General features: G+C 40.1%; 1 protein-coding gene across 4 annotated transcripts in view; it reads left to right on the top strand.

The window, feature by feature from the left end:
• CHD1L (chromodomain helicase DNA binding protein 1 like) overlaps nucleotides 1–22,571 on the top strand; it is a 54,893-nt gene that overhangs the window by 7,794 nt on the left and 24,528 nt on the right. For 2 of the 4 annotated variants that reach the window (XM_015149756.3, XM_015149751.3), the window contains exons 2-11: nucleotides 3,555–3,667; nucleotides 5,797–5,903; nucleotides 6,735–6,849; nucleotides 7,458–7,489; nucleotides 11,707–11,788; nucleotides 15,723–15,885; nucleotides 17,244–17,399; nucleotides 18,754–18,846; nucleotides 20,121–20,217; nucleotides 22,271–22,344. In XM_015149756.3, coding sequence (XP_015005242.2) covers nucleotides 3,644–3,667; nucleotides 5,797–5,903; nucleotides 6,735–6,849; nucleotides 7,458–7,489; nucleotides 11,707–11,788; nucleotides 15,723–15,885; nucleotides 17,244–17,399; nucleotides 18,754–18,846; nucleotides 20,121–20,217; nucleotides 22,271–22,344 — 943 coding nt within the window. In that variant the 5' untranslated portion in view covers nucleotides 3,555–3,643. The remainder of the gene's footprint in view (nucleotides 1–3,554; nucleotides 3,668–5,796; nucleotides 5,904–6,734; nucleotides 6,850–7,457; nucleotides 7,490–11,706; nucleotides 11,789–15,722; nucleotides 15,886–17,243; nucleotides 17,400–18,753; nucleotides 18,847–20,120; nucleotides 20,218–22,270; nucleotides 22,345–22,571) is intronic. The other 2 variants (XM_077949238.1, XM_077949248.1) reach the window with 2 other exon arrangements.

Genomic DNA, 22,571 nt, shown 5'->3' with positions numbered 1-22,571 from the left:
TTCTTTGTTTTCCTTCATCTGAGAATTTCCTCTTCATTCCTGAATACTATTTTTCTTGATTACAGGAGTCTGGATTGGCGGTTCTTTTCTTTCAGTATTTGAAACATGTTGTGCAATTTCTTTCTGGCCTTTAAGATTTCTGACAAGAAATCTGCTTGCATTTGAATAGTTTTTCCTCTTTAAGTAAGGTAGTGTTTGGTTTTTTGTTTTGGCTGCATCTAAGATGTTTTCTTTGTCTTTTGTTTGCAGCATTTTAATAATTACATACCTTGGTGTGTATTTCTTTGGATTTTTTTTTTTTTTTTTTGAGACAGAGACTCTCCTTGTCACCATGCTGGAGTGCAGTGGCGCTATCTTGGCTCGCTGCAACCTCTGCCTCCTGGGTTCAAGCGATTTTCCTGCCTCAGCCTCCTGAGTAGCTGGGATTACAGGCACCCACCACCACACCCAGCTAATTTTTGTATTTTTAGTAGAGACGGGGTTTCACCATGTTGGCCAGGCTGGTCTCAATCTCTTGACCTCATGATCTGCTTGCCTCGGCCTCCCGAAGTGCTGGCATTACAGGGGTGAGTCACCACGCCTGGCAGGATTTTGTTATGTTTGCAGTTTACTCAGTTTCTTGAAACTGTAAGTCTTTAGCCAGATTCAGGAAGTTTTCAGCTGTTATTTATTTAAGTACTTTTTCAGCCCTATCCTCCTTCACCTTTTTTTATTGGACACCATTGAACAAATGTAAGATCTTTTGTGGTAGTCCTGAAGGTCCTGAGGTTCATTTGTTTTCAGTCTGCTTTCTCTCTCTTCTGATTGTAATCTCTGTCTAACTTCTGTTCTGTAGAGTTCACTGATTCTTTCCTCACTTCCTTCCATTCTGCTGTTGATGCCATCAACAGCATCAGTAGCCTTTTATTTTGGTTAGCGTATTTTTCAGTTTTAAAACTTCCACTTGGTCTTTCTTTATATCTTTTATTTCTTTGCCGAGATTTCTGTTTCTTACCCGAGGTTTTCTGTTTTTTCAATTGCTCAAGTGCATCCATAACTACTTGTTGAAGCATTTTATCATTACTGCTTTAAGGTCTTTGTCAGATAATTCTACCGTCTGTGTCATCTGGGTGTTGGCACCTATTGATTATCTTTTTTCGTTCAGTTTAAAATCTTCCCAGTTCTTGATATAATGAATGATTTTTATAATAATTAGAGCCAGGCGTGTTTTTTTTTTTTTTTTTTTTTTTTAAATCATGTTCAAACCTCCTGTTTGACTGTCTTTGTCTGATGCTGCTCTGGCAGGGGAAGAGGGTCTGCTGCCTTGTTATTGCCAGGTGGGGATAGAAGTCCAGGCTCCCCCTTCAGCCTCTGTCCACATCTGGGGATTGGGAAGGGGCTTCTCCTTCCTGCTGGGCGAGGGTGGGAGTTGTGGCTCCCTCCCGAGTCTCTACTGATCCTGCAGGTGAAGGCCAAGGGGTAGGGCCTTGTTACTGGTTGGTGGGGATAAAAATCCCAGCTCCCTACTTGGCCTTCTCTTATACCATCCTGGCTGGGGTGCTGGGGCACTCGTTATAGCTATAGGTGAGAAGTCTATGCTTTCCACTTGGCCTTTGCTGGTGGGGACCACAGGTTTATTCCTGTGCTGTTTACTAGAATAGAGCAGTTATTATCTAAAAGTTTCCTGTCTTGCTAGGCTGCCATTTTCTAGCAGGAGCAGGCTTGTGAGGGATGGGGGTGGGATGGTTTGGCTGTGTCCCCAACTAAATCTCACCTTGAATTGTAATAATCTCCATGTGTCAAAAGTGGTGCCAGGTGGAGATATTTGAATCATGGGGTCAGTTCCCCCATATTATTCTCGTGGTAGTGAAGAAATCTCACAAGATCTGATGGTTTTATAAATGGGAGTTCCCTGCACAAGCTCTCTTGTCTGCTGCCATGTAAGATGTGGCTTTGCCCCTCATTTGCCTTCCACCGTGATTGTGAGGCCTCTCCATCCAGTGGAACTGTAAGTCAATTAAACCTCTTTCCTTTATAAATTACCCAATCTCAGGTTTTTTTTTTTGTTTTTTTGTTTGTTTGTTTTTTTTTTTTTTTTTTTGAGACGGAGTCTCGCGCTGTCGCCCAGGCTGGAGTGCAGTGGCCGGATCTCAGCTCACTGCAAGCTCCGCCTCCCGGGTTTGCGCCATTCTCCTGCCTCAGCCTCCCGAGTAGCTGGGACTACAGGCGCCCGCCACCTCGCCCGGCTAGTTTTTTGTATTTTTTAGTAGACACGGGGTTTCACTGTGTTAGCCAGGATGGTCTCGATCTCCTGACCTCGTGATCCACCCGTCTCGGCCTCCCAAAGTGCTGGGATTACAGGCTTGAGCCACCGCGCCTGGCCAATCTCAGGTATTATTAGCAGCATGAGAAGAGACTAATATGTGGGGGGTTGTTCTGATTTTGGTTTTGGTCTACATCAGTTGGTGTTTCCGGTTTGCTGATTTCTTGACCTGTCAGACTGGGATATATAAAGCAAAAATAAATTCCAGGGAACTTACTACCCTGTCCTTCCTCAGGTCTCAAGGTCCCTAGCGAGTCTGCTTCTTCACTGCAGCTTTCAGAGTTTTTTTTTTTTTTTTGAGACGGAGTCTTGCTCTGTTGCCCAGGCTGAGTGCAGTGGCCGGGTCTCAGCTCACTGCAAGCTCCGCCTCCCGGGTTCACACCATTCTCCTGCCTCAGCCTCCCGAGTAGTTGGGACTACAGGCGCCCGCCACCGCGCCCGGCTAGTTTTTTGTATTTTTTAGTAGAGACGGGGTTTCACCGTGTTAGCCAGGATGGTCTCGATCTCCTGACCTCGTGATCCGCCCGTCTCGGCCTCCCTGAAGATTTTTTAAAGGTATAAGTTCAACCAGAAAGTTATGTTTTTGCTAATAGTTCTTATATAAAGTATGTTTAGGGTTTTTCACCTTCCCAAGATATGGCTATTCTTTGAAATCGGATTTTTTTCACCAAGGGAAAGAGAAAAGAGAGTCAGTAAGCTCCATATTAATTTCACACGTTTTCTGCCATCCCTGTACACAGTTAAGCACCCTTTGTGAAACATCATTTCCATTTTTAAAAACAGCGCTTCTGTGTTGAAGCGTTATTCAATGTAGTCCTAAGTTTTTTCCTTTAGCATTGATGACATATTTAAATGGGTGCAATTAAGCAAGCAGACACATGTACAATCCATGTGTTGTTGCTCTTTGTTCAGTTGTATCAGTAATGCCTCATTTCCCAGAATGGACACTGGTGTGAGTCTCAGGCAGTATAGAGGCCAGATCCCAAGTTGACTTTCTCATCTATCAAGTGAATCAGGTAACAATGACGGGCTACTTTGGGGCTTTGAATATAAAGGTGAATAAGTCTGCTCAAAAAGTAGTTTGGAAGTCAGCAGATTTTTAGATATCCATAACTCCTCAGCAAAAGATATGGCCAGTGAGGTTTAGAGTTACGTGAATTTAGGCTGTGTTCCTCATTCAAACTCTTAGAACATTGCCTGTGCATGTGCTGAAATGTCTGCTCTTCGGATTTGCTTTATTTTTTGTTTCTAGGGATTCACCTACGCTCTTATCAACTGGAGGGAGTAAACTGGCTCGCCCAGCGCTTCCATTGTCAGAATGGCTGTATCCTGGGAGATGAGATGGGCCTGGGGAAGACATGCCAGGTGTGTTACGATGAGACGAGTACTGCACACCGCCACTGCGGTACCTCCTTATAACTCATTCTGGAGCTGAGAGCTCTGGAGCTAAAACAAAGCTCAGTTTCACAGATGTCCCTGGGATCCAGGCTAACTGGCTCTTGCACCTGGAAAGGGCCTTCCCTGTGGTCTTCTCTGCCTCAGTCATTGCAGTTGCCCTGTTGACTTTATTCAGGGCCAGCAAATGCTACTTGTCCTTTCCTCAGATGCTCACATAGCTCTGCTTTAAGCTCTCTAAAAAGATACCACCTCCAAATTTGTTTTGCTCAAATTTTGTTTAGACTTTTTGCATCTATGTTCATGAAAGACATTGGTCTGTAATTTTCTTGTAGTGTCATTATCTAATTTTAGTATTGGGGTAAAACTGGCCTTGTAGAATGAGTTGAGAAGTATGCCCTTCTCTTCCATTTTCTGGAAGAGTTTATGTAGAATTGCTGTAATTTCTTCCTTAAATTCTTGCTAGAATTCACTAGTGACTCCACACTTGTTTTGTAGACATACCTGGATTATAGAATAAAAGATAAACTTTCTCGAAATTGCATCCTCAGGAAAAGCTAGACTGAATGGTTTTAATTCATTAAGTCACTTATTAAAGAATGGTTCCAGGCACAGTTTGGGCTGAGAAAACATAGATAATTTAAAAAGAAAATTATTTCTGTTATAAAAACTAACTACCACCCTGTAATGTAAGCACTCTAACCATAACCATGAATTGCAATGAATGTTTTGCATGATTGAACTTTTGTTTTTGAGACAAGGTCTTGCTCTGTCGCCCAGGCTGGAATTCAGTGGCATGATCTTGGCTTACTGCAACCTTTGCCTCCCAGGCTCAAGGAATCCTTGGTCTCCTGAGTAGCTGGGACTACAGGCGCAGGCCACCATGCACAGCTTATTTTTAATTTTTTTTTTGTAGAGATGAGGTCTCACTGTGTTGCCCAGGCTGGCCTTGAACTTACGGGCTCAAGTGATCCTCCTGCCTCAGCCTCCCAAAGTGCTGGGATTACAGGTGTGAGCCACTGCACCCAGCCCGTGGTTGAAATTATAGTGCATATATAGTTTGTATTTTGTTAATCTAGCAGTGTCACTATAATGTTTTGCTTTGTTATATTCTTCACAATCATTATCAACATTGCATAATATTCCATCAAGAGAATTTATAATTTACTTAAATGTTCTACAGATGAGAAACGATGATTCCTCCTCTTTTTGTGCTGTTTAATCTTGATGGAACATCCTTGTGCTTGTAGCTTTCTCAGGATTTTGAATTATATCCTTAGGACAGATTTTTCTCAGAAATAGCTCAGCATTTGAAGATGGAGTCTGTTGACACATTTTTGTTTTAAAATAGGTTATTTTCTCTGTATATTACAGCAACATTCAAGTCATAAGGTGTACTAGAATCTTCTGAAGTATGCTCATTTGCCTTTACCAGTATTTCCATTTTATGCCCTTCCTTAAGCTTAGGAGGATCATGTATTATCTGTTTTCCCCGTTGGAATCTGTCCTCCAGGAGGGCTGGGGGTTTTGTCTGTTTTGTTCACTGTTGTATCACTGGCGTATAGAACAGTGCCTAACAAATAGAAGACACCCTGTAAATACATATGGAAGAAAGGAAAACAGTAGGGGAAGGTGGGAGGAAGTGAGAGAGGAAGGAAAGCATCCTCCCTCGGGAAAGCCTGGCAGGCAGCAGAGGGCCACCATGCGATTGGTGGTTTTTACAGTCATATCTTGGCACTTCTTGCTTAATATTTTCAGTTATTGCAGATCTTGGTCATCAGTTGGATTTTCATTGATTTTTATTGTCTTTCCTGACTTTTTCTTTACAGTAGAGGTTCAATTACCTAAACATTGAGCCTCATTGCTTGTTAACTACTGAAGTAATTGAGTTCCATAAATTTCCGTGGCAAGTATATTGAGGCTTACATGATTTCGCTCTACGAATGGATTACTCTTCTAATGTGCGGAAGATTGTACGATATTTCTTTGTAAAACAAGTCTTACACAAGAGTGTGTGTTCCCTACAGGGTTGTGGGTACTTCATGGTTGTTTCTCATGGAGAAATGTGATCAAAACTGCCTTCTTTTTCTGTGTTCCAGACTATTGCTCTCTTAATTTATTTGGCAGGAAGATTAAATGATGAAGGACCATTTCTGATTCTTTGTCCCTTGTCTGTTTTGAGCAACTGGAAAGAAGAAATGCAAAGGTACAGAGTAGATGTAGCTGAAATTTTATTGTTTGTCTTCATTAAGATTTTTTTTTCTGGATGATGTATAAAATATGATAAAACAACCTATTGTTGGAATTAGTAAGTTTATTCCAGAAAACTTTGCACTTACGCAGTGTAGGTAGACACTGAGGATATAATAGGGGAAGAGTAATTGGCAATTTAAAGGTCAGTAATCGTTTATAGTAAGTATTGAACTTAGAAGCCATTTTTTGTTTTGTTTTTGTTTGTTTTTTTCTTTTGAGATGGAGTTTCACTCTTGTTGCCCAGGCTGGCGCGCAACGGCACGATCTTGGCTTACTGCCACCTCCACCTCCTACGTTCACATGATTCTCCTGCCTCAGCCTCCCAAGTAGCTGAGATTACAGGCATGCACCACCACACCCAGCTAATTTTGTATTTTTAGTAGAGACGGGGTTTCTCCATGTTGGTCAGGCTGGTCTCGAACTCCCGACCTCATGTGATCCGCCTGCCTCAGCTTCCCAAAGTGTTGGCATGACAGGTGTGAGCCACCGTGCCCGGCCTATTTTTCATAGTGACGTAGCAAGTAACTAATGTGGAAGAGATCGTTTTATTTTTAGAGTCAGCACAAGACCTTTTTAGATCTGATCCCTTTACCTGTTCACATAGGAACTTGCTCTGAGGTTCAACCATTACTTTAGATATGATTCAGAGCCCTAAGACTCTGGTTGTAGGACCTCATGAGGTCGGCACATTGCAATCCTCCCATGAAATGTGATTTTCCAGATATGTACATGCTGTCATATGGATCTAGTGTTTATGTTCATCTACTTCTTTTCTTGGATTCAGATTTGCTCCAAGTCTTTCCTGTGTAACATACGCAGGCGACAAGGAGGAAAGAGCCTGCCTTCAGCAAGACCTGAAACAGGAGTCACATTTTCATGTGCTACTGACTACCTACGAGGTATTCATTTGTTTCTCTATAGCAAGAACTCCTAACCTATGACCTTAGAATTTGTAGAGTCTGCTGAAATTATATTTAAGTTTTGTTGAGAGCACACAGTTTTCTGGGCAGGGAGTCTGCCTTCATCAGAGTCTCAAAAGAGGGCTGTGACCAAAAGAAGTGAAGGATCATTGCCCTTCAAATTAGTTCAATCTTTTCCTTTCTTGGTGGATCAAGGGGGAAGGCTTCTCAAGGAGGCGGCAGTTGAGCTGCCTCTTGGTTGATGAACAGAAGGCAGGCAGGCAGGCAGGGGAAAGGGTTTTGTGGACTGAGGAATCATGTCTGTTACTGGAGGATAGGAATGGAAGACAGCTTCGGCTGCCTTATTTTAAATCCTCGTTCTTCAGTCCAAGACAGTGTGTGCCGCTGACCTTCCACTTAATCAGGCTTTTTTTCTCTTTGTTTTTAAGACGGCGCTACTTAGAACTTATTTTCAGGACATTTTTTGCTTAATGAACAAATGAGACTTAGATAAATCCTGTAGTTTAAGAGAGTTCACAGAAAACTAGCTTATCAATATCAGAATTTATCAATTCCAGCCTTTATAATGTGTCTTCCTAATTTTTCAGATTTGCTTGAAAGATGCATCATTTCTAAAATCGTGAGTAGGTTGTACTGTTTAAGAACTTGCGTTGAATGTATCGTGAATGTCATGTCTTTCCTTCACGTTTTAGTACTTTGCCTCTCCTGGCATGTCTGGTATGTCTTAGTTCTCTTTATGGGTAGGCAGCATGACGGGAGTCCCCATGTTACAGTCCTCTACTCATTAGCTGTGTGTCCTTGGGTTAGTTATTTAATCTCCATGAACTTCAGCTTCTTCATCTGTAAAATGGGGATAATTGTTTCTTACCTCAAATAGCTGTTATGAAAATTAAATGAGATTAAATATACTTTGTATGGTTAATAGATATTAGGCTCTTTACATGAAACTTGCATAGACCCCTTTCAGTACTACCATTTGAAGATCTTACTGTAATATAGGAGACTCATTTGAGCTGTTTGCTGGAAATAACCTAAAGTAGCAATCAGTGCTATGGAATTAACTTTTTAGAAAGGGAGTTTTAAGTGTACCTCTAATTAGTTAACTTTTAGACCTCATGTTGGCCCATGAAATTGGAAACTCAGATTTAACTCTCAATACCACCTGATAATGGGAAGGATAGGGTCATGTCAAGATAACAGTTAAAATGCAAATTAAACAAGGGCTAGAGTTTAGATAAGAAAGATATGTTGACAGGGTTTCATTCTGTGTAACCTCTGTAGTTATGACATGGTTAGGTGGATATTCTGTATTTTAATATTCAAAAATTTTTGTTTTAAAAGTATTTTATCAATATTTTAAATGTTATTTCTCATCCAGGTTCCTGTGAGTTGGATTTCTATTTTCGTGTTATTGTGAAATACTAGGGGCTAGGTCATAGATTCACGACTTCTATCCAGTATTTCATTTAAGTGAGCATATTATCTTACTTTTTTTTTTTTTTTTTTGGTTGAGATGGAGTCTCGCTTTGTCACCCAGGCTGGAGTGCAGTGGCTGGATCTCAGCTCACTGCAAGCTCCGCCTCCCAGGTTTGCACCATTCTCCTGCCTCAGCCTCCCGAGTAGCTGGGACTACAGGCGCCCGCCACCTCGCTCGGCTAGTTTTTTGTATTTTTTTTTTTTTTTTTTGAGAGGGAGTCGCGCTGTCGCCCAGGCTGGAGCCCTATGGCCGGATCTCAGCTCACTGCAAGCTCTGCCTCCCGGGTTCACGCCATTCTTCTGCCTCAGCCTCCCAAGTAGCTGGGACTACAGGCGCCCGCCACCTCACCCGGCTATTTTTTTGTACTTTTTAGTAGAGACGGGGTTTCACTGTGTTAGCCAGGATGGTCTCGATCTCCTGACCTCGTGATCCGCCCGTCTCGGCCTCCCAAAGTGCTGGGATTACAGGCTTGAGCCACCGCACCCGGCCTGTATTTTTTTTTAGTAGAGACGGGGTTTCACCGTGTTAGCCAGGATGGTCTCGATCTCCTAACCTCGTGATCCGCCCGTCTCGGCCTCCCAAAGTGCTGGGATTACAGGCTTGAGCCACCGCGCCCGGCCATTATCTTACTTTTCTTAAGAAGATATACATTCCCTCTCTTTTTGTTATTAATATTCAACTTAATATTTGTTGAAAGTCACTCACTGGAAAGACATTGTTCTGAGAGTTATTGGCACTCTCGGGAAAGTAAATCATAGAGCTACCCTAAGAAGACATAAACTCCAGTGGAGGGATAAGAAGTGTACAGATATCCATAATACATAGCAATATATGGGAAGTCTCAAAAGACAGTAAAATTGGGACATAAATGTTGTTGGGTACTTTACATAAATTATCCTATTTAATCTTCATGAAAACCCTACGAGGCAGCTATTACCATCCATTTTACAGGTGAGGAAAGTAAGAGATTTGGTCACCCATCCAAGGTTACGTTGCTGATGATAAATAGCAAAGCAGACATTTAAACCCAGCATTTGGTGCTGTGGAGCCTCTTTTTAAGAGAACTTCTCAAAATAGCTAGTTGTACTGGAGTTCTACATTATTCAGCAGAAATAGAATCTTTCTATTTCAGATCATTTGTTTTCAATGCATTTTCAGGTAGATTTAAGAACCTAAGTAACAGAGGGATATTTATAATGCTGTCTTGTAGTATGAATCCCAACAACATAGATATATTCTTTCAATATATTTGGAAGGTTATATTGCTTATTACCATATTGTACATTCTGAGAATAGCAGGGAAGTGTAATATCATCTCTGCCCTAAAAAGATTTATTATGAAGAGTTAAGGCTGTGCATGTTACAAATATGAAAAATTTGAAATGTTTTGGACAATAGACTTGTGAAACTCTTTGGATCAAGAGGATTAGAATTTACCTCATCAGACTTTCCATTCAGTGCTGGAATTCCCCCCATCTTTTCCTCTTCAGGGAGCATCCTTTAGAGTATCCTTTGATGAGGGATTTGACCCACTTCCTTTCATGAGCCAAAATCCACCTCTCTATAGCCTGTTTCACTGAACAAGCATTTTTTGGACACCTAAATGTCTAGTTCTTCACTAGGGAATAGAACCTAATCTGTTTTGAAAGCTAATTCAAACAGAGCCAGGCACCATCCTAGAGAAACTTCTGTACCTTATCTCATGACCACTGTGCAACTTCATCTGGGCCGTTGTTTCTTACCATCCTTAAATGCATCCTCTGCTCATGCCACCCAGCCTTCTCCTTCGACTTCCTGCACTCTCTTTGGACCTTCCGTCCTCCCTCTACTCACTCCTCTCAGTAGGTGAATGGTAGTGTAGTAGGCACCTCTGTTCCTCCGCCTGTCCTCTGGAGTTTCTCTGTAGCCTCAGGAAGAGGGCCTCCTCCTTTTAAGGTGAACCTCTGCTCAAGATCTTTCTCTAATTTTGGGGGAATTTTCCTTTCCATACCTACTGTTTTTCTAATATTCTGTTTTATCGGTATATACATTTAGTTTTTTAAATATGAAAATAAAGTAGGGGGATTCCAGAATGTTTATAAAATAAAAAGTAAGCATCCTATAATTTCCACTTTATTATCTTTTGCATGACTTTTACATTTATAAAAGAGAATATATGATATTTGTATCTTTTTATTATTCTATAGGCCTTCTAAATTGCAACATAATCATATTTATTATTTAAAATGCCGTGTAATATTTTACCATCTATTATTGGACATTTAGGTTATTTTTCCATTTTTTGCTGTTTTAAATAATACAATTTGAAAAATTCCCACATAAATCTTCTTCTGTATTTTGAATTTTTTAAAAATAGCTTCCCAGTAGTGTTTGTCAAAGTATTTGCTTTTATGACTGAAACTTCTTGAGAAATTGCTGATGTGACCCACTATGCTATAAGATGTGCTCTGGCAGCAGCCACTAATGACTTCCATGTCAACAAATTCAGTGGATGTATCTTCCTGGACATCTCTGTGAGATTTGACTCTGTTCACCACTTCCCCATTTTTTTTTTTTTTTTTTGGAGACGGAGTCTTGCTCTGTCGCCCAGGCTGGAGTGCGGTGGCCGGATCTCAGCTCACTGCAAGCTCCGCCTCCCGGGTCTACGCCATTCTCCTGCCTCAGCCTCCCGAGTAGCTGGGACTACAGGCGCCCGCCACCTCGCCCGGCTAGTTTTTTGTATTTTTTAGTAGAGACGGGGTTTCACTGTGTTAGCCAGGATGGTCTCGATCTCCTGACCTCGTGATCCGCCCGTCTCGGCCTCCCAAAGTGCTGGGATTACAGGCTTGAGCCACCACGCCCGGCCACTTCCCCATTTTAAAGTCACATTTCTTAAGTTCCTGCAGCACCACTGTCTCTTGATTTTTTTCTTCTGTGTTTGAACGTCAGCTCTGTCTTTATGACCTCCACCAAGTCACCTAACCTTTCTGAGCTTTAGTGTCTTTGTTAGTAAAATGAGCACAATTGTCTGCCTGCTATATTCTTTTGGACTAAATAACACATAAAGCCCTGAGGTCAGTGTCTGGCACAAAGTAATAGATCATAAATGTTTCCTTTTCCTTTCTGTCTCTGGCTTCTTCCTTTCTTCATAGGTCTTTCCCATTTTGTTAAAAAAAATCCCTTAGTTTTACTACCTTATCCAGATACTGTATTATGCACATGGTAGCCTCTCAGATAGGAAGGTAATTTGGTAGCACTTGTAATAGAAGGGGCTTACTGTTAGTCTTTTTAATAACAGGCACAGTTTTGTAGTAAGACTTTTGATTGTGAAATATGTGTTTAAATTACACAAAACTGAAAGCTTGGGTTTTCTCTCACAGATTCCCTTGGAGTGTTCTTGTTGTGGATGAAGCTCACAGGTTGAAAAACCAAAGCTCCCTGCTGCATAAGACCTTGTCAGAGGTAAACTTACAGTGTAGCCTTAGTTTTTATATAACCCCTTCTTTTAAAATAGACATTATATTTTAGAGTAATTTTAGATTCACAACAAAATTGAACAGAAACTACAGATGTTTCCCATGCATATGTCCCCACACATGTACAGCTCTCCCCTGTCCCCACACATGTACTGCTTCCCCCGTTATCAACGTACCCCACCAGAGTGGCACAGTTGTTGCAACTGATGAACCTACATTGATACATCACTATCACCCAAAGTCCATAGTTTACATTCGGGTTCACTCTTGGTGGTGTGCATTCTGTAGGTTTGGACAAATGTACAATACCATGATATCTACTGTTATAGTATCATACAGAGTAGTTTCACTGCCCTAAACATTCTCTGTGCTCCACATATTCATCTTTTCTTCATAACTCCCTTAAAAAAATACTAGTTTAGGCCTATATAGAGTCAATTAAATTGAAACCTTTTTTCGAGTTTGATTTCCGCAGAGCTAAATAAACATTTTATGGAAGACAGAAGTAGTACTGAATATGGCCTAACTTCTTCTTTCTTTTATATAGGAGATAGGTTTACTAATATCTGGTGAATAAGAACCCTACCCCAATAAAATGCATTTTATTTCAGAAATGTTTCAAGTCTGTTTTGATCATCTTCAAAGGGACAATTTCTTTTAAAAAAATCTTATGATTCTTCTCTATGCAATAGTAGATATATCAAGACATGTACCCCTCCCCCCAATTTACCTGTTGAAAAAATTTGATAGTTCACCTGGGGTCATAAAGAGACCAATTACATGCTATTGAATATTACCTCCAGTTTCTTGTCTTTGTCTTACTTTTGAGCATAATACACTTGCTTTCATTCCTTTCTCTGGATCTCTTGCATCATTCTGGCAAAGTAGATGAGAAATATCATTGTAGCCTAGATTGGTCCTTTTTTTCTGAGGAGTCAGTGCAATGTGAAATACCCTTCTTACTGACTTGGTAAAGGTTTGTTCATTGATGAGACCTTATATGTTAATTTCTGTGATGATAATTGAAGTTTGTTCCTTGTCCTATAATAAACCAATTGATAAATTTAAAGGTCATTTGGAGGAAAGTCTTAGATACGAATTCTATATTTACTGGCCTAAAAGTTGCAGTTTTTAGAGTCTTAATGTAGATATGATCACTGTGTATTATTAGCCCAGTCTCAAAGGTTACTGTCCCCTGGTGGGGCCCCCTCTATCCCTGGTGTCCTTTGCCTTCTTTGTAGGGACTTTTAACAGTATCTCCTTCCGAGAGCTTGTCTTGGTCTGTTTTTCACAGAGTGGGTAATTCACATGAGCAGAAATTTACTTCTCACCGTTCTAGAGGCTGGGAAGTCCAAAATCAAGGTGCCAACATTTGGCAAGAACCTTCTTAACTGCATCCTCACGTGACAGAAGGTGAACGGGCAAGAGGGAGCAGAAGAGCAGGCTATCCAAATGCTGCATGACACTTTTTTTTTTTTTTTAAATAAAATCTTATTCACGAGGGAAAAGCTCTCATGAACTAACCACCTCTTAAAGGCACTACCTCTTAATACTATCACATTGGCAACACCTGAATTTTGGAGGAAACACATTCAATCCATAGCAGTTGTCATATCCTGGCATCTAACCTTATAAAAGATGACTTCATAAACTACTGTGCCAGTTTACTAATTTACAATGGGAGGAGAGAAGCACGCATAGTAAAAGAACCTGGACATTGAGCGGGGAAGCTAAGCTCTGTTGCTGGCCCCAGAGCCTTTTCTTGTTATTCATAAGGAAACTAAGGCTCAAAGGGATTAAGTGAAGAAATGATTCTGGGTCATCTAAGCATTCCTTTTTAGATGAGGCTTGGGTTGCAGATAACTAGTTGGTTGGAAAGAAAATACATTTATTTATTGGACTGAGAGATGGGGAGGGGGATACTGCTGTTGGTTGTTTTTTTTTTCCCCCTAATATTGTTTTCAGTTTATAAAAGTTGGAAGCAACCTAAATGTGAAATATAGGGAATTGGTTGTACAATGTATGCCACATTCACACAGTGCATTTGCAAAAGGTAAGGCTACCAAGAACAATTATGTAGAAGAATATTTAATAACATGGAAAATGTTTGCAAAGTATTTTATACACACAGAAAAAAGCTTACAAAATACTATTTACAAATAGAGATAGTCTCTTAATCTTTACCCCAGTTATAATTTTGATCCCCAAATGGACCTAACTGAATCAAAATATTAATTTGTGTCATAGGTTAAGTTACCTGTAGTGACTAGCAGCCTTGGTTTCCTTTGTGACCTCACAGCCTTCATTTACTTCAGCTCTTTACTTGGTGAACACATATTGTAAGAATGTGAATTGATTTTTGGAAACATTTCTTTTGACGAGTTCCCATACTTGAAATACTACAAAAACATCACCTAACAAGCAGAACAAGCATGAATGGGTAGACATTGATTAGACATTTAAAAAGAAACAAACAAAAAAGGAATATGGCAAAAAAAAATTGTTTACGTATGTTTTCATTGATTGTGTTATTCATTTATCATTTTTTATATTATAAAAGCAGTGTCTTCTATGACCCCCTCCAAATCAAAATATAGAAAGACAAGAAGAAAAGGAAAATATTCCAGTAATCCTACTCCTACATTAACACTTTAATGGTGTATATGCTGCCATAATCTTTGCTGTGTGTATATACCCAAAAAGTAGTGTATATACGCATATAATATTTAAGAAGTCAAAATGTGTATTATTTTAAATATCAAAATACAGTACACTTGTGTATGTACGTGTGTGTGTATATATGTGTATATATGTGTGTATATATATACATTTACATACTACGTTTTGACATTTAAAACAGACTGGGTGTTATGGCTCACACCTGTAATCCCAGCACTTTGGGAGGCCGAGGCAGGAAGATCACTTGAGCCCAGGAGTTCAAGAGCAGTCTGGGCAACATAGTGAGACCTTGTCTCTACAAAAAAATTAAGAAATTAGCTGAGTGTGGTGGTAAGTGCCTGTTAGCTCCAGCTACTGCAGAGACTGAAGTGGGAGGATCACTTGAACTGGGAGGAGGAGGTTACAGTGAGCCAAGATCATGCCACTGTACTCCAGCCTGGGTGATAGAGCAAGACCCTGTCTCAACAAAAGAAAAAAAATGATACACATACTCAAGATGTCAAGATGTGGCTTCCCCCTTTTGATGTATTATTTAATTCTACTGGTGTAAGTTCTTGTGAATGTCAGCTTAGAGAATATCTTTTGCTTGATCGAATATCTTTTCTTCTTTTTCCTAACCTACTTCATCTGTCTCTTATTCTTGATGTTCTTCTCTGTTGTTCAAAATTTAAGAAAATTTTTTCTCCATTTGAGATTCTCTGTCGTCCTATGTCCAGAAACATCCAGAAATCTTGACATCTTGCATCTGACACACCATTAAATTTTATAAAAGGACAGCCTCCTATTATAAATCTTACTTCTTGCTTTCAGTGGCGGGGCCTGATGCTGTAGTGTTGGGTTTTCAAACTGCATGAGCATGTGCATTGTGTCTCAGATAGCTCAGTAGACTCCCCCACACAGGTAGTAACACATAGTTTGAATCCCCACATAAATTGAATAATAACAGCCATATTAAATCCTCATGCAGTACTTCAGAATTCACAAAGTGTTATTACCTCCTCATATAACAGTATTTTCTTCACAGGATTATTATCCCCTTCTTATAGTTGAAACTGAAGAGGTATTATTTCCTGCATCAAACAGCTAGTATGCAGCTTGAACCTGAGCCATCTGATTTCATGTCCCCTTGGTCATTCCATTAAATCATGCCTCTCTCTGTGTGGGTAAAGGTTGTGATGGGGTAACTCAGCCTTGCATTCCAGTGTTACGGAATTTTTATTTTATTTATTTGTGTATTTGAGTTCTCAGTGGTTTTCAGTCTCCTGTTGACCGGAACTCCCATCCAGAACAGCCTCCAAGAGCTCTACTCCCTCCTCAGTTTTGTGGAGCCTGATCTCTTTTCCAAGGAAGAGGTGGGAGATTTTGTTCAACGCTACCAGGATATTGAGAAAGAGTCTGAGTCAGGCAAGTTCCTTTCCAACAAATCATCCCCAAGAAGTCTTGGCACAGAAACCATCCTCATGCATAATGGTTATAGGTAGAAAAGAAGGAGAATTGATGGCCAGAGGACACCTTCCAGGGAGACAGAGAGCTGCAGATATTAGGGAGACGTTAGATCACACATGTTGTTCCCAGTTGTCTGCTATTCATGACTCTCTTAATTGTTTGCTATGTGATTTTGCAGTAGAGCTTCTTTAGTTCATTTTTGGAAGAAATAGAAAGTGCCTGCTGATTTGTAGACTTTTTTTCCCCAACTTGTAATTTCTATAAAGACTTATGTTAACTTTATATGTCACTTCCTGAGGGAAAAGAGTATGTGGGTGCTGTAGTCCCAAACTACTGTTCAGCATTCTACAGCACTGGTATTTCTTTTAATGCTGCACCAAAACCAGAATTGTGGGATGGGAACCCTTCCTCATTCATACAGCCAAGAGTTGTAGTCTTCTGTTCTTGTATCTTTGCCCCTCTGTGTTGGAGGATTATCTATATATCCCTGTGATACTATCCTGGGATGATTTTTGAAAACAGATGGGAGGTATCTCAACTAGTGAGTTTGTATGTACTAGGTAAGTGTGAATTTGAGGGGGCTTCTCACAGCAAAAATCCCCAGACCACAGACTGAAGATTACCTGGTGAACCTGCTCTGATTACTCCCATGTTTTGGGTTACTTGATAAAAATATAAGACTTCTAGTCAAATGCATGGCATACTTGTATTACATGGGACACACTTGTGTTAAAAAGTTGTTCATTATTTATTTGAAATTCAGATTTAACTGGGCACCTGTATTTCCATTTGCATATCTGGCAATCCTAAAGGTAGTGTAATTCTAATTTAGAATAATTTTTGAAATTCAAGACACCTGGGGAAAGAATAAGGGATTTTTAAGTCAACCAAATTTGAATGCTGGCCACATTCACATCCAGCTGTGTGACTTTGGATACGCTGCCTAATTTCTGAGCCTCACTTAGCTATAAAAATGGGGACAGTATTCCTCACTTGAAATTTCTAAGCTGTTTTGCTGATCAATGAGATTAAATGCAAAAATACTCTGGAAACAAAAGAGCTTTGTGCAAACGAGATAAGTAAGAATCAAGTTATTTTGAGTGTTCCTAGATCTTGGGCTAAGAACCAGTCCTGATTCCAGAAAAAAGAAGATCCTAATGAAGGAAGAAATACTATAAAAAATGACCATACTGGCCTAGAATGCAGAATAATTGTGAAATGAGAAACAAAAATAAATTCCTTTAAGTTCTCTAGTAGTTCATTGCCTTGGTTCTACTTTTGTCCGACACTTCTTGTATTTTTTTTTTCTTATATAGCAAGTGAACTGCACAAACTCTTGCAGCCATTTCTGCTGAGGCGAGTGAAAGCTGACGTAGCTACAGAGCTTCCCAAGAAGACAGAAGTAGTGATATACCATGGCATGTCAGCATTGCAGAAGAAATACTACAAGGCCATTTTGATGAAAGACCTAGGTAATCAGAGGGCACTTGTCAATTTAGAAACTAAATGAGGATGTGATTTCATGTAGTAAAATATTTTATAATCACACTCATTTGTATGATCCCAAGAATATGGGATGGAATTTTGTATTCTGAATAATTATGGTCAGCTACAGTGGGACGGTGGCGGAGCATCTTAAATGTTAACTCAGCCTCGGTTGTTGCAGTTGTGAAATTTCCTTTTCTCCCCTCACTCAGTTTTTCTTAGTGCCTGTAATTAAGCAAACATTCCAGGTGTCCCAGTCATGCCTTTCATCCTCCTACCCTGTGAGATAGGGTAGTCTGCCTTCATTTTCAGTTTTGCTTTCCAAGGTTTCAGTTCTGCACTGAACTGCAGTCTGAAAATATTAAATGGAAGATTCCAAAAATAATTCATAAATTTTAAATCAAACTCTGTTGCTAGTAGCATGAGGAAATCTCATTCTGTTCCACCCAGGACACGAATCCTCCTTTTGTTCTGCGGATCCGTGCTGTCAGCGTTAGTAGCCTGCTCTGTCATCAGTCTGATAGTCATGGTATCACAGTGCTTTTGTTCAGGTGACCTTTATTTTACTTACAAATGGCCCCAAAGCACAAGAGTAGTGATGCCTGCATTTTGGATATGCTAAAGAAGCCATAAAGTGCTTCCTTTAAGCAAAAACGGTTAAAGTTCTCAATAAAAAAATGAAAAACAATTATATGCTGAGATTGCTAAGAACAACTCTTCTGTTTGTAACCTTGTGAATAGTGGTATATTGTTATAATTGTATTTGATTATGAGTCATTGTTAATCTTTTACTGTGCCAAATTAAACTTTTTCATAGGTATGTATGTATGGGGAAAAAACACAGAATACATACAGGGTTTGGTACTATCCGTGGTTTCTAATATCCACTGACGGCTTTGGAACATATTCCCCATGGATGAGGGGGAACTGCTGTATTTAAGAGAGTGCAAAACTTTTTTGTTGAATCAAACTCACTGGGAGGAATTGGCAGTGGCAAAGGAGAGATAGAAATGAAATAATTTCTCAATTTGCATTTTTTTGTCCCTTGACACCACAACAACAGTTAAAGAACGTTTAGAATTTGCTAAAGAGTAACAGAGTACTCCTGAGTTCAATTTATAGCGGAGGGTCTTTCTTAAAACAAAATGGTTAAGAAAAGTTTATGTGAACATGCTGTTAATTCTCCATACAATTCAGTGAAATTTGGGAGGTTAGTATAGGTTCAAGGGATATAATTGAAATGATTAAGGTTATTTATAAAAACTCAGGGTTTTGGTTTTTTTTTTTTTTGGTTCAGTAGGCCATCCGTCTCTTTTCTCTCTCTCTCTTTTTAAATTTCAGATGCATTTGAAAATGAGACGGCAAAGAAAGTTAAACTACAGAACATCTTGTCCCAGCTTCGAAAGTGTGTGGATCACCCATATTTGTTTGATGGTGAGGCGCTGCCTTTTCCTCCCACATTATTCTTTGGTAATGTTTCTGTGGCCAAATCATACCAAAATTCTTCAAAATAATTGGATATACTTTCTTTGTCTACTTTGTTTATTCTCAATTTCTCTGTATTGGTGTTAACTCGTATATTGTTCATGTTCAGATATCTTCAGTTGTCCCAGTAATATCCCTTCTGGGTATGTTTTTCTTTTTTTGGTTAAATCCATGATCCAGTCCTAGACCCTGCAGACCCTGCATTGCATTTGCCATGTCTCTTTTTTCTTCTATGGTCTGGAAACATTCTTCAGTGTTTTTTCCCCCCTTTTTTTTCTTTCATGACATGAAGAGTCAAGACCAGTGGTTTTGTGGAATGCGTGATAATCTAGGTTTTTAAAAATCATTTCTTCACGATTAGATTTCCCATTGTCTTGAACTGACTCAGTCAGCCTTTCCTCACCACTATTCCAGGTTCACTAATGATCTCCCTGTTGCCCAACCAATGGTTATTTGTCAGTTCACATTTCAGTTACCCTCTCAGAAGCCTTTGGCACAGTTGATCATTTCTTTCTTGAAGCACTTTCCTCCCTCAGCTTCTGGGATATACTTTATCTTTTCCATCTGCTCCTTCTCAGTCTCCTTTGTTGCTTCCACTTCATCATACAGACCTCTGTACATTTTCCCCTGAGCACTGCTTTAGTTGCATCCTAGGAATTTTGATGTGTGGTGTTTTTGTTTTTCTTCAGACTGGGGCTTTTTTGATTCCCTGATTGGTAGCCCTTGGAGCAGGCACTCCTGTGGCCGCTGAGACTCTAGATAGGATCAGTACAGAGGGCTTGCTGCAGTCATTTTAAGGGAATCTCTGCCAAGTAGTGCTACGAACTGTTTAAAGATTGTACAAAATCTCAAGTAGGTGCATATGAGAACTTTTTTAAGAGGAGGGGGTGTTGGAACACATAGGTTTTGAAAGAAGCCCTCCAGATTATTCTGACTGCCATTTTGACTTATACAGTGAGTCTCAAGATTTCAGTTTTGGGTCTCCTTGACCTTTAGCATCTTCTTATGCCTCAGTTTCCTGAAGAGTGGTTTTATTCCTTAGATAGATGTTTATTAGGCTTGTTGGATGTGCCAGGCTCTGTAATTGGTGTTAAACAGGACTGAGATCATCATGCAAACAACTACTTACATGAGGAGCTTTTGGCTTTTCTTCCTGTAGCCTAGCTATTGGCTTCTGCCCTTACTGAGGGCACATTACTGGGAGTGGGTTCTTTCTTTTCTAGGTGTGGAGCCGGAGCCTTTTGAAGTTGGAGACCACCTGATTGAGGCCAGTGGGAAGCTTTACCTGCTGGATAAGCTACTAGCATTCCTGTATTCTGGGTAGGTTCACATTTGCTGCTCTGAGCTAACGACTGTTAAGACCTGACTATTGAGGAACTCACTGAGTTGTTCAGGCCAATTCCAGTTTTCTTTTTTTTCCTTAACGCTGAATCAGGTTCTGCCTTCTCTGTGGCTACACTCCCACCCCATTCTATACCACCCCACCTTACCCCTTCCACAATCATTCTTTCCTTTCCTGAATTCCTACAGCACTTTGATCCTAATCCAGCACTTGGCAATGTGCTGCCTTAATCTGCTGTCTGGTTAATTGGCGTATGTTTACCGTATCACTCCAACTATATATTGTTTGGCTCCACAAGGACAGAGACAACACTGAGCATTTCTTTTATAGTTGCCTGCTAGTAACTTGCATTGAATTGACACATAATGAAGGCTCAGTAAACATTCATTTCTGTTAACCTGTGGGGTTTGATTTAAACTCAAGAGGAACTTGGAGGACTTTCTCAGAGACATGGGTTGCGCATTAGAAGACCAGGTTTAGAGCCAGGTGCTGTGGCTCATACCTGTAATCCCAGCACTTTGGGAGGCCTAGGTGGGCGGATCATGAGGTCAAGAGATCGAGACCATCTCGGCCAACATGGTGAAACCCCATCTCTACTAAATATATAAAAACTAGCTGAGCATGGTGGCTTGTGCCTGTAGTTCCAGCTACTTGGGAGGCTGAGGCAGGAGAATCGCTTAAACCCAGGAGGCCGAGGTTGTAGTGAGCCAAGATCACGCCACTGCACTCCAGCCTGGTGACAGAGTGAGACACCATCTCAAAAAAAAAAAAAAAAAAAAAAGACCAGGTTTAGTTAGTGTTCAGCAGCCATGTCTTCAGCTTATGCCTAATCCTCCTAGTCACCAGAGTTCTGTCTTTCTAGAGGAGTCTAGGAAAAGCCCAGATTCCCATGGGTTTCAGAATTATCCCTTTGGGATGACTGTCTTAGGTATGGGCTGAACTAATTATAAAACTTTGGATTTGGCAAAATTGCTCAACTTTAGGAATGTGCAAGTTAAATAATTTAATGTCTTACTGTATTTAATTGGTTCTCATATATCTGCCATAAGTATGTTAGAGTTGGAGAAGGACCTATAAATGCCTTCTGGCCAGTTTTTTATTTCACAGACCCAAAAAGGTTATATGACTTGCCCAAGGTCACACAGCCAACAAATGGCAGAAATGAGATTAGAATTGAGGTTTTCAGGTTCAATGCTTTCTCTACCTGTTTGGGGCTTGAATCTTGAAAGAGTTTCCCATGATTGTTCCTCTTACACTTGTTGCAAGCTCAGATTAAATAAGTTTTTATAATGAGAATGTTGTTTTGACAGTGCTGTGCTTCTTTGTTTATGCACATTTAAAATAACAGCAAGTAACAAGGGACTCTAAGCCTGACTTTGTTCTTGACTTACTCCATCATTTTGCCTCCTCCTTTCTTCTCTCCTCTCACTATATAAAAATTTTCTCAGGTATTACGGAAGATGAGACGTCACTTACCCCTTGCTTCTCTAAAGTAATGCTTCTCAGACTTTTCAACCCATATAGCTGTAGATGAGAGGATAGTAACTTTATACCCCCGACAGGGAAGGGTTGTAGATGACTAACCACAGCTTTCTACAGAGTCTCCAGTTTTTCTTTCTTTTTTTTTTTTTTTTGTGCATTTGAATTTTGCATTTTACTCTTCACATATCTGTATTTATTTTGCTACTAAAGTGAAAGCTTATATTTCTTTCCACTGAGCAAAGTGACATTCCAGAAAGAGGCACCTTGTTTATTCTAGGGCTTATATCCCCTGTTGCATTGACATGTCCCCTGGGAATAATCTCCACTCTAGTTTGAGGATGACTGCTCTGAGGGATACAGCTACCTGTGGAGGTGTACTCTCATAGAAAACATTTGGAGTTTCTGAGGCAGTCTATAAGTCATATGCCATTTATATTTCTACTTTGGTATTTATTTATAAACTTGTATTCTTTGGTAAATTTTGCCTGAAGGAAATTGACCTTAAATACCACTAGACTTGGCAGTGTTTCCTTTTCTTTTTCTTGCCAGGGGCCATCGGGTTTTACTTTTCTCCCAAATGACCCAGATGTTGGATATTCTCCAAGACTATATGGATTACAGAGGTGACACCTTTTGGCCACTACATTACCTAAGGCTCTGGTAGACTTAGTCCAGATAGGTTCATGAAGAAGAATATGGGATATGAGAATATTACAAAGGAAAGCAGGGTGAGAACATTACTCAGAACCAAAAAATCAAAAGTAAGGCGAGAGGAGAGTGATGTGTGAAGGCAAGGATGGACAGCAGAGAAGAGGCACGTGGGCAGAAGTAAACACCCACTTTCCCGTCA

This window comes from Macaca mulatta, chromosome 1, assembly GCF_049350105.2.
Source record: "Macaca mulatta isolate MMU2019108-1 chromosome 1, T2T-MMU8v2.0, whole genome shotgun sequence".
In the NCBI taxonomy this organism is placed as follows: domain Eukaryota; kingdom Metazoa; phylum Chordata; class Mammalia; order Primates; family Cercopithecidae; genus Macaca; species Macaca mulatta.
This window is presented reverse-complemented; position numbering and strand designations above follow the sequence as displayed.